At 40.5% G+C, this 15,513-nt stretch overlaps 1 protein-coding gene across 3 annotated transcripts in view; it reads right to left on the bottom strand.

The window, feature by feature from the left end:
• Positions 1 to 69: 69 nt before the first annotated feature.
• tiam2b (TIAM Rac1 associated GEF 2b) overlaps positions 70 to 15,513 on the bottom strand; it is a 45,736-nt gene continuing 30,292 nt past the window's right edge. For 2 of the 3 annotated variants that reach the window (XM_015050391.1, XM_015050390.1), the window contains exons 9-26: positions 15,171 to 15,302; positions 12,861 to 12,923; positions 11,222 to 11,287; positions 10,954 to 11,032; positions 10,155 to 10,244; positions 9,045 to 9,254; positions 8,651 to 8,712; positions 5,483 to 5,671; positions 5,303 to 5,371; positions 5,105 to 5,230; positions 4,274 to 4,382; positions 4,007 to 4,186; positions 3,507 to 3,625; positions 3,319 to 3,427; positions 3,192 to 3,247; positions 3,017 to 3,107; positions 2,855 to 2,942; positions 70 to 2,492 (exon numbers count right to left, since the gene is read on the bottom strand). In XM_015050391.1, coding sequence (XP_014905877.1) covers positions 1,985 to 2,492; positions 2,855 to 2,942; positions 3,017 to 3,107; positions 3,192 to 3,247; positions 3,319 to 3,427; positions 3,507 to 3,625; positions 4,007 to 4,186; positions 4,274 to 4,382; positions 5,105 to 5,230; positions 5,303 to 5,371; positions 5,483 to 5,671; positions 8,651 to 8,712; positions 9,045 to 9,254; positions 10,155 to 10,244; positions 10,954 to 11,032; positions 11,222 to 11,287; positions 12,861 to 12,923; positions 15,171 to 15,302 — 2,346 coding nt within the window. In that variant the 3' untranslated portion in view covers positions 70 to 1,984. The remainder of the gene's footprint in view (positions 2,493 to 2,854; positions 2,943 to 3,016; positions 3,108 to 3,191; positions 3,248 to 3,318; positions 3,428 to 3,506; positions 3,626 to 4,006; positions 4,187 to 4,273; positions 4,383 to 5,104; positions 5,231 to 5,302; positions 5,372 to 5,482; positions 5,672 to 8,650; positions 8,713 to 9,044; positions 9,255 to 10,154; positions 10,245 to 10,953; positions 11,033 to 11,221; positions 11,288 to 12,860; positions 12,924 to 15,170; positions 15,303 to 15,513) is intronic. The other variant, XM_015050392.1, reaches the window with a different exon arrangement.

The following is a 15,513-nucleotide window of genomic DNA, read 5'->3' as shown; positions in this document are numbered from 1 at the left end:
ACAGGCAAGTTAACTGTTGCCATGGAGACAAAGCACCGCATTCAAAATAATAAATGAAACATTGAGAAATGTTGGCATCACAAATCAGTTTTATGAAATATTCTGCATTTTATCAGTGTTTAACAGCACCTCATCATTTACAGAAGAATGCAAATATTTAAGAAAATAAATTACCAAAAACTTTGACAGTTTTTCATTTCATAATGAAACAGTTGCCTTTCAATAAAAATAAACAATATATAAAAAAACAATATAAATAGAGATGGTAACAGACGTACAAAAGGCTTTAATATGAAGCAGCGGCTCTGGACTTTTATCCAGAAACTGCTTTTGTCAAATAAAACTATTTACAACTGGAGCTTAAGCTGTACACAGAGGGATATTTACAACAGCGATTTATAAAATATAAAAAAAATTCAGGATCCAAACATCAACATTCGGCTGGTTTCACTTGGTGATTCTGTTCAGACATTTAGGTGATATAAAAATGGAAAATCAAAGTTTTCCAGTGACCAGGCTTCTGTTCGCCCTTTATAAACTCGACAAACTGAAGATCGACTTCGTCTCTTATTAAATCTCCTCCTTCCAGAATAAAAAAATAAATAAATCTGAGTAAAAGACAGAAAAGTTTCCATGGTTTCCAGTTTGTCTTTGAGGGAAAAGAAAATCTCGTCTGGTTTATGTGTTTTCATATTATGTTTAAGAGAAAAAAAATCATTATTTATTCGGTTTTAGATTTTCTGCTGGTGCCGGTTTGTTGGATCTCAGAGGTTCTGCTCCCAGACAACAGTTCATGAAATTTATTTAAATAAAGTACAGAAAACTTATAAAAATCGTGATTTCCACCCTTTAAATTAATACAAAAATTATCAGAGAAAAATACCTGAAATATTTCCGTAAAACATTTAAATTTTAAAATCAGTTTTTGAGAAAACTAAACATAAATATTTTATGAATAAATTATTTTACATGAAAAAAAACTGACTAAAGTTCTAAAACTTTAATAACTTACAAAAACATCCTAACAAAATAGTGATATTTTATTAACTAAAAATCTATTTTTGACAACTAAATATACTTTTGTCATCTGAGAAAAAAATGTTTGTGATTAAAATTGGAGGTAAAACCAGTGACATCAGTTTTTAGAAAGTTTCTGTGTTTCATTGATGAAAAGATTAAAAGAAATTCAGCTTAAAATCTGTGTTATCCGTTTTCTCTGAGTCTTTTCCCTATAAAACTTTTTTTGTTATTTAAATTTGTCTCATTATTTTTCCACATTGAAGGAAAGAAACTCCAGAATCAGATCCGGTTTAAATGAAATTCCTCGTCTGTTAGTTTAGGACCTCGTTGAGCTTCAGCATCTGGAAACATCTGCTGGTTTAATCAGGTGTTTCTGTAGCAGCCAATCAGGACCTGAGTGAATTTTATTAAGATTTTAAACGTCTTACTAAATATTTCCAGAGGTCATTAAAGGTCAATCAGCGAGTCCACATTTACAAAATCCTACAAAATATGATGTCAATAAAAATGTTTTGTTTGTGTTGTTGTAATTTGTAAGAGTTTTTAAAATAAAAGTTTCCATGGATCAACTTGCCCTCCCAACCCACATGAACAAAATCAAACAAAACTGATATTAACTTATTGTTCTATGTTTGTGCAGTTAAAATATTTGTAGCACAGTTGATTGAAACCAAACCTGCTTAATTTTGTAAATCTTTGGTGGATGGTTGACCTTTGATGACCCCTGGAAACATTTATTAACATCTTTAAAATGACAGCGGCACAAATTAAAGTTTTTGCTGCAAAAACATGACAAGAATAGAAAATATTACAAAAAGATTTTGGTCTAATTTACTAAGATACTTGCTCTAGAAACTAGACCAAAAATATTTTATAAGACTGAGATTTTGCAGCACAAAGATTTAATTTAATGAAGGTGGAGGCCCCAACTTCCCTCAGGTCCAATCAGAAGAGAGACGAAGGTTCAAGTCCGCAGGTTAACGTTGTCCGTTTGGACCGCCAGCACCGATTCGTAGAAACAGTCTTCGTTGATCATGGACGTCATGCTCTGGACGCTGAAGTCTCTCCCCACAAAGCTGCTGAAGTCCAGTCTGTCGCCGGCTGCTCCCCGCCGCAGACTGAAGGTCCGATTCTTCTCCTCGTCCAGGCGCTGCGCCGCTCCTTGGTCCTCCTCGGAGAAGTTGAGGCGCTGCAGCTGCGCCTCCAGCTCTCCGGTCAGAGAGCAGAGTCTGGGCCTCGTCCCGGAGGAGCCGGCGTGGCTCGGCAGCAGAGGCTCGGAGCAGGTTTCCTCCAGGGCGCCGCAGCGCTCCGCCGGCGGATGAGGGGCGGTTCTCTGGAGGTCGGAGCGGCCGGGTCTGGGCCGCCTCCTCCAGGTGGCGCTCTTCTCGGTTCTCCTCAGGGAGCCACTGGCAGCTCGGTCTTTGAGGAGGGAGCTGAGAGCGCGGAGCAAAGCAGCCTTAGCCTCCAGATCACTGAAACACAAACAGCAGAGTCATCGATCCAGGTTCTCCTCTATAGGTTCAGTTCTCCATTGGACTAAAGGTTCTGGACCGGTTCTGTTCAGGGTTCCTGCAGCATGGACTGGCCTGGAAGACCTTCGTCTGCTTCCTAGGTATTCATCAGTATGGAAATCAATCCATCCATCATCCATGTTTGTGTTCAGTGAAGTTAAAAACCTGAATAAATCTTTTCTTTCAAACTCAACAAAGTCTACCTAATTTCTGTAGAGCTGCTACCATCACCTTCCCTCATCAGCAATAAACCCTTGATTCAGTCCTGGTTCTGGACTAACCCATTCTCCAGTCCATAGAGTCGTTCCCTATAAAGTTGGTACCTGCTGCACAGTTGGAAGACCGTCTCTGGTCGACCCTCGACCTCCGACCTGCTGTGAACCAGCTCCCACACACACGGGTCCTCGGAACCTGCAGACACACCGAGTCATTCAGCCGAACGGCCCGGTTTACACCAACACACCCGCCTCTGTCGGCCCACTGACCTGGGATGTTGGCCGGTCGGACCTGAAGCGCTGAAACTGGGATCAACCAGCGGAACCTGAAGGGATCCAGATCGGCTGAACGGGAACTCGTCTGAAGCAGGACACAAATAAAAAACATCAAGTTTTAACTCTGTTGGGGTTTGACAACTAAACCACAGAGTGAAACAGAACCGACCATTCTCTTCTTCAGCTTGTTGTCACGGTGAACCAGGATGACGGCTCGCTTGAACACTGAGGAAGCAGCAGTGACGTTAATCACCGCCTTCAAACAGAAACTAAACTGCAGAAGAGTTTGAACCAACCGAACAGCGTGAGCTGAGGCTCCTTCCTCAGCCGCCGCAGACACGGCAGAGGGTTCAACCAGACCACCGGCGAGTGGACCAGGAACTCCCCCATCGAGATCTCCGTGACCTGTGGAGAGACGGGATGATGTCACACCGTCCAGCAGGTCCGATGGCTCCTCACAACGTTCACCTGGTTGGTTGTCTACCTGCTTGTCAGCGCCGCTCTGCTCGGCTGCCAGCTGGTCAAACACGCAGCCATAATCCTCATAGATCTTCTGCATCTCATTGATGTGACTCGCTACCTTCTCCATCGCTCTCAGCGCCTCTGAGTGGACAGAAGAGGAAGTGCAGGCAGTGAGAAAATGTGCCTTTACCTGTCGGGTGTGTGTGTTACCTGTCGGGAGTGTGTGTTACCTGTCAGGTGTGTGTGTTGTCTGTCGGGTGTGTGTTACCTGTCGGGTGTGTTACCTGTCAGGTGTGTGCGTTACCTGTCAGGTGTGTGTGTTGTCTGTCGGGTGTGTGTGTTGTCTGTCGGGTGTGTGTGTTATCTGTCGGGTGTGTGTGTTATCTGTCGGGTGTGTGTGTTATCTGTCGGGTGTGTGTGTTATCTGTTGGGTGTGTGTGTTATCTGTCGGGTGTGTGTTACCTGTCAGGTGTGTGTGTTACCTGTCAGGTGTGTGTGTTACCTGTCAGGAGTGTGTGTTACCTGTCAGGTGTGTGTGTTCGGGGCTCTCTGCATCAGTCAGAGACACCAGCTCCCTCAGCAGCAGTGGGTACTTCAGGACCCTCTGAACAGGTTTGATCAGGTACGACTCCAGAGAAGACGAGTGCTGATTGGTCGGATTCCTCGTCTCCAGGAAGTGCTTGAAGGCTGCGTCTGTTTTCGCTGCATCGCAGAAGCAGCTGTTAGATTTGTCCAGCTCTCATGTTTGATCAGATCAGAAAAAGTGGATGTTGGGTGTGTGATGGTCACCTCTCTCCAGAACCTTCTGGACTTTGATGTGGTTGGCACAGAAGCCGCTGTAGAGCTTGAAGTGGTCGGCGTAATAAAGAAAGGATCCACCCAACGAGAAGAGGAGCATCTGAAGGAAAATCAATGTAAACACTATGCTTCCTTTAACAGGTTGGAATATGTGGGCTATAAAAATATCACTATATTACATTTTTAGCACCAAATCGTTCTTAGATAATTAGGTTCCAGTTTCAATGTGCTCAGTTCCAGGTTGACCTGTTTTAGTGTCTCTGTTTCTTTTACTCCAACTAAGCTGTTGCTGTTGGCTACAACCCCAACTCAGTGTTTAAACTCACCTGAAAATGGCTGCAAAAAGATGTGCAAATATACAACTGTAAATCTTTGAAAAGCAGAAGTGGAGCCTCCTGCACAACCAACAAGAAAGCACCTAGTGGTTTCTGGATGGTAAGTTATCTTTTCCACCAGCCATTGTGCAGCACATAAAGCGGTAAAACCAGCTGACCAAATGTGCTGGAGCTTAGCGCGAGATTCTAGGTATCGAGGTGAGGAACAGTGCCTGTAATTTGTTACGTTACATTCTGAAGGTTTTTGAAATAGCTAATTTTCCAGATACCAAAATACATGATATATTGCCAAAAAAAATGCTATTTTTTCTTTTTTTTTAACACTTAGAAAGCAGTAGAAAGCCAAATGGAAGTAGAAAAATGTGCAAAATGTGAATTTTGCATAATACATCTTTAAAATCCTTTCATTTTTCCAAACATTTTAAATGAAACTGTGTATTGTTAAAGTAAATTTGAAGAGGAAATCAGGTCAGTAGATGAAATCCACCTTAAACTGCTCAGGAGTTTCCAAGCTGCTGAAGTCTGGACAGGAAGCGATTCTCTCCTCCAGCGTTTGGAGAAAAACTCTCTGGAAGTCCAACATCTCCGGCAGACTGCCGAACAGCGCCTCCATCTGAGGGAGACGACACCTTCAGAACCAGAACCTGAAAACTAACAACAAAACCTCCATTTCCTCCGTTTTCACCTCGTCTTTACTGAGGAACGTCTCGTTCTGCAGCGGCGTCAGGTAGATTTCAAAAAGACAAACCAGATCCTGACGGGAACAAAATTAACAAATTCGAATTAAATTAGGAAATTAGGACACTGAGTATAAAAGCATGAAAATTAAACCCTTTAATGACTTTTAAAACCTATAAATTCCCACCTTGACGTAGGACTTCTCCGTGTCGACCAGCTCCTGGATGACTTTCCGTAGCCGCTGACAGACGCTCAGGTGGGCGGGGCTTGGCGGATGCAGACTCTCCTCTCTGACGTACGGGTTTCTGGGAACGTCAACGTCCGACCTTTTGCTCTCTGGGAAGGTTTGGTACAGGGAGAAAACCCGGTCTGTGTTCTGGAAGGAGAAAATAGAGGAACTCAGTGATGACGACCACTTACAGATACATTTCATCCACAAATAATTTACATGCGTTATTATCCTGGATGGAGCCACAATTCCAGGTTTACAGCATGTCGGATGAAGAGTTGAGAAAAAAACCGACGTTCCGGCCAGTAGACACCGGTTCAGGAAGGTTAAAATCATTAAGTGTCATTGTCTGGGTGTGAATTACGAGTATTCACATTTTAATAAGACCAGAAAACATAAAACTGGTTCTTTGAGTCATTTGTTTCATCAAGCCAAGCGCTGAGAAGCAGTGTTCAGCTTCTACGCACCACAAATCTGGAATAAACAATTAAAGGTTTTGGGCAAATTAAATACTGTTGGCAACATTCCTATTATTTTTTCAGAATAAACTGCATGTTTTGTTAGTTTTGATGTTCAGCTTTCACATAAAGCAGTTAGAGGATGTTTTCCACAGCGCCACCTTTAGGACAGAGGGCAAATTTTACCATAAACCCCAGAAACCAGAAACCTCCACTAAAGCCTTGATGGACGTTTCAGTGGTTCAGACTCTGAGTAGAGAAGAAAGGAAGCGAAACCTTCGAACCAGAGCTGGACTGAAAGCAGCTTCTGCACCTCGTTCATCATCATAATCTGGTCTGTCAGTTTCTATTAAACGGCCGGCGGCCCGGTCGCTCTGCCAGCTTTTAATAACAACCAAGGACGAGCCGGAGCTCTTTAACTGCCAGGAAGGAGACCTCTCTCCAGGAATCTGTGATCCCACTCAGGAAACTTCCTCAGAAATGTTCCTAAATCTGGTGTCAAAATATCTGATCTGCAGAGGAAAGACTGCAGGACAGAAGAACCAAAATGAAACTCCACCTTGAACATAATCGCTCATTAAAGGCTGAAGGAAAGCTGGAAAAGAAACGATGCTAAACAGCCCAGATCCTCACAGCAGATCCATCAAAACAGTCAGTCCTCTGACGATGTTTGTGTTCTTATGCACAGATCATTTATAGTAAACAAACAAGGAAAAGCAATGAAATCAGAGTATTCCATTTCTATGGAGCTAAATTAGAGCCATAAAATGAAACTGAAAAAATATTTTGAAAGTGAAGAAAAACTCCACAAATCTCCAAAGCCACTTTTCTTTAAGAGCTTTTGGAATTGGATGCGGTCTGGGAAAAAACAGACTGAACGGGCTGCACAAATTTATTGCCACCATATTTTTTCCATTGAGATTTTTGGTCATGTGCTGACGTAAGTAGCTTATAACAAATCACAAAAGCATAAAATACTGATGATGTAAAGAAGTATTTTCTCTTTTCTCATTTCTCTATATATTTTGATTAACTTTTTTGATTCCAGCCCCCATATCCACCCTGAATTCTGAAAAAAACCTTTTGATCTGAAAAATAGCTTTTAACTTCTTTTTCAGTTTCAGATTTTTTTTTGTTTGTTTTCAGTTAATTTAAAAAAAAAAACAAAACAAAAAATTTTTATGGCCCTAATTTAGCTCCATACATGACATCCTCCCAGATTTTTGCAGTAATATCTTTTTCTTGCTTCCCTTCCATCAAGACCAGACGATTGGAGTCAAGATTAAATTGCACACAGATGGACTATTTATTTATCTTATCAGTTCTCTTCTGGTTTTAAGTAAGAAAAAAGGGTGTTGTATATAAATGCATGCCACACTTTTCAGATTTTTGTTTATTAAATGTGCCAAAACTATTAAACTAACTATAACTTTTATTTTCCCCTTATAGTTTTGCTCTACTTTGTGTTGTTTTGTCATAAAATCTCAATAAAATACATAGAAACTTTTGGTTGTAAAGTAACAAAATGCAATAAAGTTTGACATGTTTAAGGTTCCGTATATCTGTCGCCCTTTTCTGCACCAAACTACATCAAATTTCTCTACATCTTCCGATAACATTAGGTTTTCCATATGGCTGGTATTTTCTGGTTGAGTGTCAGTGAACCAGTTGGCTCCACCTGAATCTGTTTCCAGAGTTCAGTCCGATCTAATGAGATCAACCAATCAAAGATCGATCGTTTACCAGCAGAGCGAAGCCGTCTGGAGCTCGCCGGCCCAGACAGCAGGTCGCCTCATCCAGCAGCCCGACCCCCTCGCCGTCCTCCACGGTGTCCTCCTCCAGCGGCAGCACCCAGCACAGGGCGCCCATGGTGAGGGGTCAGGGGTCGCCTCTGGGATCAACCCAGCTACTCACAAACACCCAGCAACTCCTGCAGGAGGATTAGTCTGCTGCGACTTCACAAACACTCCTAACGGCGTAAACCCAGATTACCGGCCGACTGCAGGTCATGTGACTCACACTGGGAGGGAGGGGGGATTGTGGGTAAAAGAGGGAAGAGTCGGTTTCCGCTCAGGGAGATGCTGAAGTTTGGGGTGAAGCAGTTTAGATCTTGCATCAGCAAATGTTTTAATCAGAATCTATAAACTTCTAGAGTTCATCGTGGGAAATTATTGGCTGGATTTGCTTTTATTCCCAGAAATCTGAGCTTCAATTCAGAAATTATGGACAAGAAAAGCTAAATTTGACCTGGAAGCTGAACTCTTTGAACTACCTGGTAGTTTCCTGTCTCTTCGTCCCACATGATAGTCTGGTAGACTCGGTTTGATTGGAGACCAAAGTTGCAACATTTGTTCTATTTCCAGCTGTTTTGTGTCAAACAAACCAAACTCTTTGAAAAACCTGTTCCCCTCCTGGCCTGTGGTGGCGCTGCAACAAGGAGGAATCTACACAAAAACCTCTGAAGAAGACTCTGAGCTCAACTTCTCTTCATAAAATGTAAATAAAAATGAGTGGCGTCGGATTTGAGTGATTATAGGATTTCTCTTTTGCCTTTGAGTCATGATCAGTGGTTCAGATAAAATCCGTAGAATGAGCCAAATATTTATCCAATTAATTATCAGAATAATCACTAGCAGCTGGTTCAAATAGCTTACAGATCGAAGCTCACCTGTTCAGGTGATTCCTGCGTGAGCGCCAAAGACGGGTCACTACCAGCAGGGGGCGCAGCATCTGAAACACAAACAGGAAGTTTTAAGAAGGGCTTTAATTCTCACCTCAAACTCATAAAAAATATGTCAGAATAAATGATTCAGCTCTGAAATCTGACATTGCACAAGAAAAAGCAACTAAGGTTTAATGTTAATTTAAAAAAAAAATTAATTCAAATGAATATTGAGTCAAGTGCACTTTTCTGTTACAGTGATATGAATTGTTAATGAAACTCAGCATTCAGGTAATTTGCTTTGTTTGTTTTGTTGTTTTTAAAGGTTCTAACATTCATCTTAACTGCTGGCTCTGACACTGTGTCACTGCTAATCTCTGCCAGAGTTCTGCTGCATTACCTGAGGTCCAGGTGTGCAGGTCGGACTGTTTGACCCAGAGGTCAGAGGGGTCAGGCCATGTGATGCTGGGCTCCTCCGGGTCATGCAGCTCGTCTCTCCTCAGCAGCAGGTGGAGATTCTGGTGTCTGAAGAGAGTCTGGAGGTGATCCAGGTCCAGTCTGGACACGGCCGACCCGTTCACGGCCAGCACCTCGTCTCCGGCCAGCAGGCCTGAAGCCAGAAAAAGATTAAAAAGAATCATGACATTTAATTGCATTTCATTTGGTTTAGTCAACATTCAACAAGCTAATGAGATGATCCACATCCTGTCATCACAAAATGGATTCATCTAACTTTTTATTTGCAGCGATGAAGTTTTGAAAAGTACGACGGCGTATCAGAGTCACTAAAAAGATGCAAATTTATGACAAAACCTCAGAAATTTTCAGAATTTTCTGAGTTTCAAATGTCATAAATTTTCAACTTTTGAAACTGAGAACATTTCCTAAAGCCAAACATTTAGAAATTTTTTTGATTAATCTCAAGAAAAGTTCTTAGTAGATTTTTTTACTTCTCAAACTGAGAAATGTATTTGTTTTTTCTTGAAAATTTTTAAGATTAATCTGAAAATTTCTGAGTTTTTATTGTCCCGATCAGAGATGATACTCTGATAGAAATTTTTTCTTATACTGACTGATTAGTTTAGTGATCATGCAATGTTCTCTGTGCGTAAACCGTCTGCATCCAGTGGTCAGCTGTGAGATTGTTTTTTTGTCATCATTTAAAAATGCCATAAAATAAAAATATTTGGTTAATGCAACCTCTCCTCAGAGCGTTTGTACACATTTTTAGATGCAAATATCCTGAGCATAAAGTCTGGACATAGAAATATTTTGTTTTTCCTTACTTATCCAAATCTAAAAAATAATTTTTTAAACTGAAAATAAACTGGGGTCACAAGTAAAATATTTCTTTGTTTCTTTTTATTCTTACATTTTAAGCAGCGTTTCATCACTTTCTGAATCAACTAGAAAGCTAAAAAATGTAGCTCAGATTAAACTATGAATACATGAGTGGCAGCAGAGGGCGTCCTGCAGCGCCCTCTGCTGGAGGACCTCAGCATTGTTTTACCTCCTCTGGCCGACAGGCCCAGCGGGTCGACCTCACTGACGAACACGTGACTTTTACCCGCTCCGTCCACGTGACCCGTCACCGCAAAACCTGCCGTTACGCCACATGAGACAAAATAGATAAATATTTACATTATTTTTCAACATATTTATCTAAATTCAACAGCTTTATGAAGACATTTGGATAAATTCACATTTTTGTACAATTTTCAGCGTAAAAATAAACATCTCAAGCTGTACAACGCTGAATTGTACAGCTTGTACGGAGAATTAGAAGAAAATACTCAGAAATTTTTAGATTAATCTCAGAAAGTTTCTAGAACAAAACATGGAAATGTTGAGCTATAAAAGTAGAAAATTTTAAAGAAAGGTTTTGACAAAAAACTTTGCTAGGAAACGATAAATTTTTAGATTATTCTCAGCAATGTTCTAGAAAAAAACTAAGGCATTTATTTAGTTTAAAAAGTTATGATTTTTTTTGCCTTTTGAAGGTCAAAAAAAGTCTAGAAAATTTCAGATTATTTTCTAGCAATTTTTTGACTTTTCAAGCTCAGACATTTACAGATTTTTTCAATAAAGTATTTGAACTGAATCTCAAAATTTCTGAGTTTTTTTAATTTCAAAATCAAAATTTATTTGTATAGCACATTTCATCAGCAAGGCATTTAAACTTTTTAAACTTTTTTGTAGCAAATTCTCAAATTTTGAATCTCAGAGATTTCTAATTTCTTCATCGTAGATTTAAATGGTTTAATTCACTAACAAACACACTCAGGAAATGTATGTAGTGTTTTTCTCACCAAAGTCCTGGTCTGAGTTTGGTCGACAGACGTTCAGGCTGAAGACTCCAGCAGCTGAAGGAAGACACTCCTCGCTCAGCTGAAGGGCAAATCAACGTTTTTTAACTGAAAAATCCTTCAAATTATCAAATAAAAAGGTGGTGATTTTTCTTTTTATATTTTTTTCTTTTTGGCCAAAAGAGATTTTCAAAGGTTTTTGGCCATTATTTTAGGAAGAGGATGAAATAGGAAATAGAAAAGCAAAAAGGCACATGGACTCCAAACCCACCTGCAGTTCTGCTACATGTCCTACAGAGGGCACCACCTCACTGTGTTTGGACACACAAGACACAGTCTGAAGGCCAAAACAGAAACAAAATGGTTAATGCTTATTCTGCATGTTTATTACGATCTATTCAATTAAATGAACAGAAATTAAATTTGAAAGAATCCACCATTTTTGCTAAAACTGATAAAATGAGCTAAAGACATGGAGGAGGAAAAGAAAGAAAGCAGCAGAAGGAGTATAGATGTAGGGAGGCTCAAGGAGAGAGAGGTGGAGGTCATGTGGAGAAACAGGAGGAGGTGGGGGAGTCACCTCAAACACTGAGTAGTGACACTCAGGGACAAAGGAATTCTGGGAAAATAAAAGGCCCTGCAAGCTTTTAATCCTCCAACGCCTCCTGTGTGTCCACAGACCAGCAGGCTGCTCTCAGACAGCTGCACAGCTCCACAAACATCAGCTTTCCAGACCAGCCCTCCTCCCTTTGTCCATCTTTATTTACTAAACTCTGCATCCACGAAGGACAAACTGAAGACAGCTGATCTGGTTTTGCCCAGAAACCTTCAGAAGAACCACAGCGTGGTTAAGAGTTAAATAAAACTCTGTGATGTGACGTGTAAGAAAACAAAACAGGCTGAAAAATCGATGTCACAGTGGAAATAATAGGATACGAGTCGTTAGGGTAACGTTGTGCACATGCTCTGTAGGAGTCAAAGAAAAGTTAGTGAGTTCATGCAAGCAGCTGGGTTTCCTAGAAAATACATTTAACAATGATAAACTGAACATGACTGTAATTTTTTATGTTATTTTACTTCCACCAAGTGCTCATATATGTATTCAAATCACACCAGAGTTCACTTCAACCGAAGCCAGACCGAGGTTTGGACCAGAGTTCGCTTCTTTGGTTGATTACGTGTTCACACCTCCCCAAACGAACCGGACTTTCCAGGCAAACGGACTGGAGTTTGTTTGGTTTGAAACTGTATCCCATTTATCACTGACACATAATGGCTGAATCTAGCTTCATTTAATATCAATAAAAACAATTAATTATAAAAACTTGGACCAAAGTGGAGATTTCAGAAAACTCCATATTTCAGTTTGTGTTTGTTCATGGTAAAGATTTAGAGTTTGTGACAAAGAATGGACTAAAATTAATTGCTTCGGAATGATTTCCAATCAACAAGTTTTGAGTTTTATTGACTTTATGTTCTAAGAAAAAGCAGTTATCGTGTCAGCCACAGCTAAACGTGGCTGACAGGTTTAGCTGTGCGCTACACTGCCCCCTCTTGGTCTGGCATGTTTAAAACAACACTCAGTGACGTATTTCTGACGGTTTATGTGGATAAAAACTTTTCTGAAGACAATCATGTGTTCATGATGTTATTTTTTAAACAACAAAGTGAAGATATTTGTTTTATAAAGGTCTGGCTACATGTGGACCTGGCCTACAGCTAGCTAGGATTCAGGATTCTCCAACACGACAAGAAAAACCCCAACACACATCCAAACTGGTTCTGAAATGGTTTTCCCAAGCTCATCCCAATGAAGAGTTACAGATTTATAGACTATAAATGTTTGGCTCCAGTTGGTCATTTCGAGGAGCTGATATTATGTTTCATGGTTAAAACGGTAGAAACCTTACTTCTGACCAGCAGACAGCAGGAGCGGACGGAGCAGACAGCGCCGAGACGTGACGATGGAGAACCTGGAACAGAAAAACACAGAAAGCCCAACTCAGCCCAAACTCAACTCAGACCTCCAGAGTCTGTAATTAAAGTGGATTTAAAATGGCTGAATTAAAGCAGAAGGGTGAAATATGAGTGTCTGAGCAGAAATTACAGGTTTCAGAATCAATCAGGCAACAAAGAGAACATACCATCATCATATATATTAGTTTTACTCATGTAAAACCAAACCAAAGAGCTCTATTCTGCTGGAACACTCTGGGATATTTATGAAAAAATAAAAACTAACCTCTCATCCAGCATTTATCCATTAAGATTTTTGTTATTCTGTGGACTAACTGTTAGTTAAAGGGGCCCTGATTTGCAAAATTCATTTTTTGTTCTTCCATTTGTGTCTCTACTGCTTCTAAAAACAGCCCAAGAGCTTAATAACAAAACAAAATTATTTGGAATCTGGTAACTGAGCCATTTAAAAAAACCTCTCAATTGTTGAGTCACACTTCGCCGTTACCTAGCAACCCAAGTTGAGCTCCAGCATGTTTAGTCAGCTGGTTTTACAACTGTCTGCTCTGGACAATGGCTGCTGGAAAAGTCAACTTACCTCCCAGAAACCGCTTGCTCCAATTGTGTTGGTTGTGCAGGAGGCACCACTTCTGCTTTTCAAAGATGCATGATTGTGTAATGCATGATTGTGTTTGCATCCATTTTCCAGCAGCAGCTTATTTAGATTTAAAGTGACAAGAAGCCCTAAAACAGCTCATTCTGAAACGACCAGACTGAAATGTTATTATCCAAGAATGATTTTGAGCAAAAATATGTAACATGTTTATGGGACCTATTCACTCCTGACCTGTTCCTAACCCACCAGGCTGCTGTTCTCCAGCAGCCTGGTGAGGGCGCTGTGCTCCAGGAAGTGACTCAGACCAGATGTTTATCTCCTGCAGCTGCGATCGGCTCCACATGTTCCTCAGATCAGTAAACCGGGAAACTCCAGCCGCTCAGTCTGATCTGAGAAACCGGCTGTTTGTCCTTCTGTTGCTGCAGAACTTCCTCTAGAAGCTTTTACTTGTTTCTCCAGGCAGCAACAGGGTTTATACTGCAGCAATATATCATAGTTTTATTTTTAGCTAGTTATTAGATTGTGTTTGTTAGTTTTTCTCAGTTATTAGTATATTATTGTTGAGTTTTAATTTAGTTTTTATTAGTTGTAGTAGTAGTTTTTTATAGTTTGACTAATTTTTAGTTGCGGCATTAACATTGTATTGTATTGTGATTATGTATATATTGATTAGGTAATGAAGACTCAACAGAAGATTTTCAAAACACCTCTTAATGTTTTTCCACTTAGAAAAACTCTAAACTGCTCAGCGAATGAAATCTGGAAACATCATTTCCCATGTTTTTATTTTCCGTTCTCTGATTGGTCCATTCCAGTCAGATTATTGAAACAGAGGTGGGTCAGGAGCCAAAAGGTATACTGAAGTGACAGTAGCACTTTTCAACATATTTTTACTCAAGTAAAAGTAAAAAGTAGGTTTTTGTTAAAACGTACCGAGTAACGGATCAAATGATCAATCATTAAATATTTAAAAATTACATAATCATAATGTAAAGATGAACCAAAATTTAAAGTTAAGGGCAAATTTTGGGATTTTAAGAACCAAAATGATAATAATTCGTATAAGTAACAAAAATAACAAAAACAGGCAGAAGAAAATGTTTCCAAATCAGTTTCTTTCTTTCAATAAAAAACTTAAACTTTAACAGAAACTGCAGGTTTGTGTCTGTCTGGTTGATTTTTGGTTAAAATGTTTGTTTTTCATTCAGTGGGTAGAAAATCCAGAAATTTTACTTAAAAAGTGTAGAAATATTTAATAATAAAAATACTCAATTAAAAGTGTAAAAAGTATAAAAATACTGCTAAAAGTGAATTATTTTCATAAAAGTCAGTCAAGTAAATGTAACTAGTTCTGGATGTAAACATTAACTCCCATCAGGAATGTCAGATCTCTGCCATCAGCTCCAGTAAACGTTCGGATCAGGAGGAGTGTAAACGCGGCGCACGCGTTGCAGCGCCTGAATGCGAGCCAGAACAAACCCGGAGAAGATTTATCCGCTGGAATCTGAATCCCAGACTCCCAGAACTAAAAATAGCCGAGTGTTTACGAGGAGCGGTGGGAGCCCCGGCCGTACGGAGGAGCGGCGGGATTTCAGGATGTTTTGACCTTTTTAGGGAAGCGGAGCGGCGCTGAGTCTGCAGCGCTTACCTGGTGGTCCGAGAGTTTCCCGTCCTGGATGGGTTTGGATAGAGCCTTCAGGGAGGACGGCAGGCCTCTCCTCCGGCCTCCAGACACAGACCTGCAGCGCCGCCGCAGCGTCCCGTCCTCACGACTGCACACCTGCAGGTCCAAACACACAGAGAGGAAATCACCTGAACACGTTCACACAGAGGAAAACACCTGAACAGGTTCACTGAACAGGTTCACACAGAGGAAAACACCTGAACAGGTTCACTGAACAGGTTCACACAGAGGAAAACACCTGAACAGGTTCACTGAACAGGTTCACACAGAGGAAAACACCTGAACAGGTTCACTGAACAGGTTCACA

This window comes from Poecilia latipinna, unplaced genomic scaffold (genome assembly GCF_001443285.1).
Source record: "Poecilia latipinna isolate Pla-1442-1.1 unplaced genomic scaffold, P_latipinna-1.0 Scaffold989, whole genome shotgun sequence".
Classification (NCBI taxonomy): Eukaryota; Metazoa; Chordata; class Actinopteri; order Cyprinodontiformes; family Poeciliidae; genus Poecilia; species Poecilia latipinna.
Note: the sequence above shows the minus strand (reverse complement) of the source record. Positions and strands in the feature narration are given on the sequence as shown.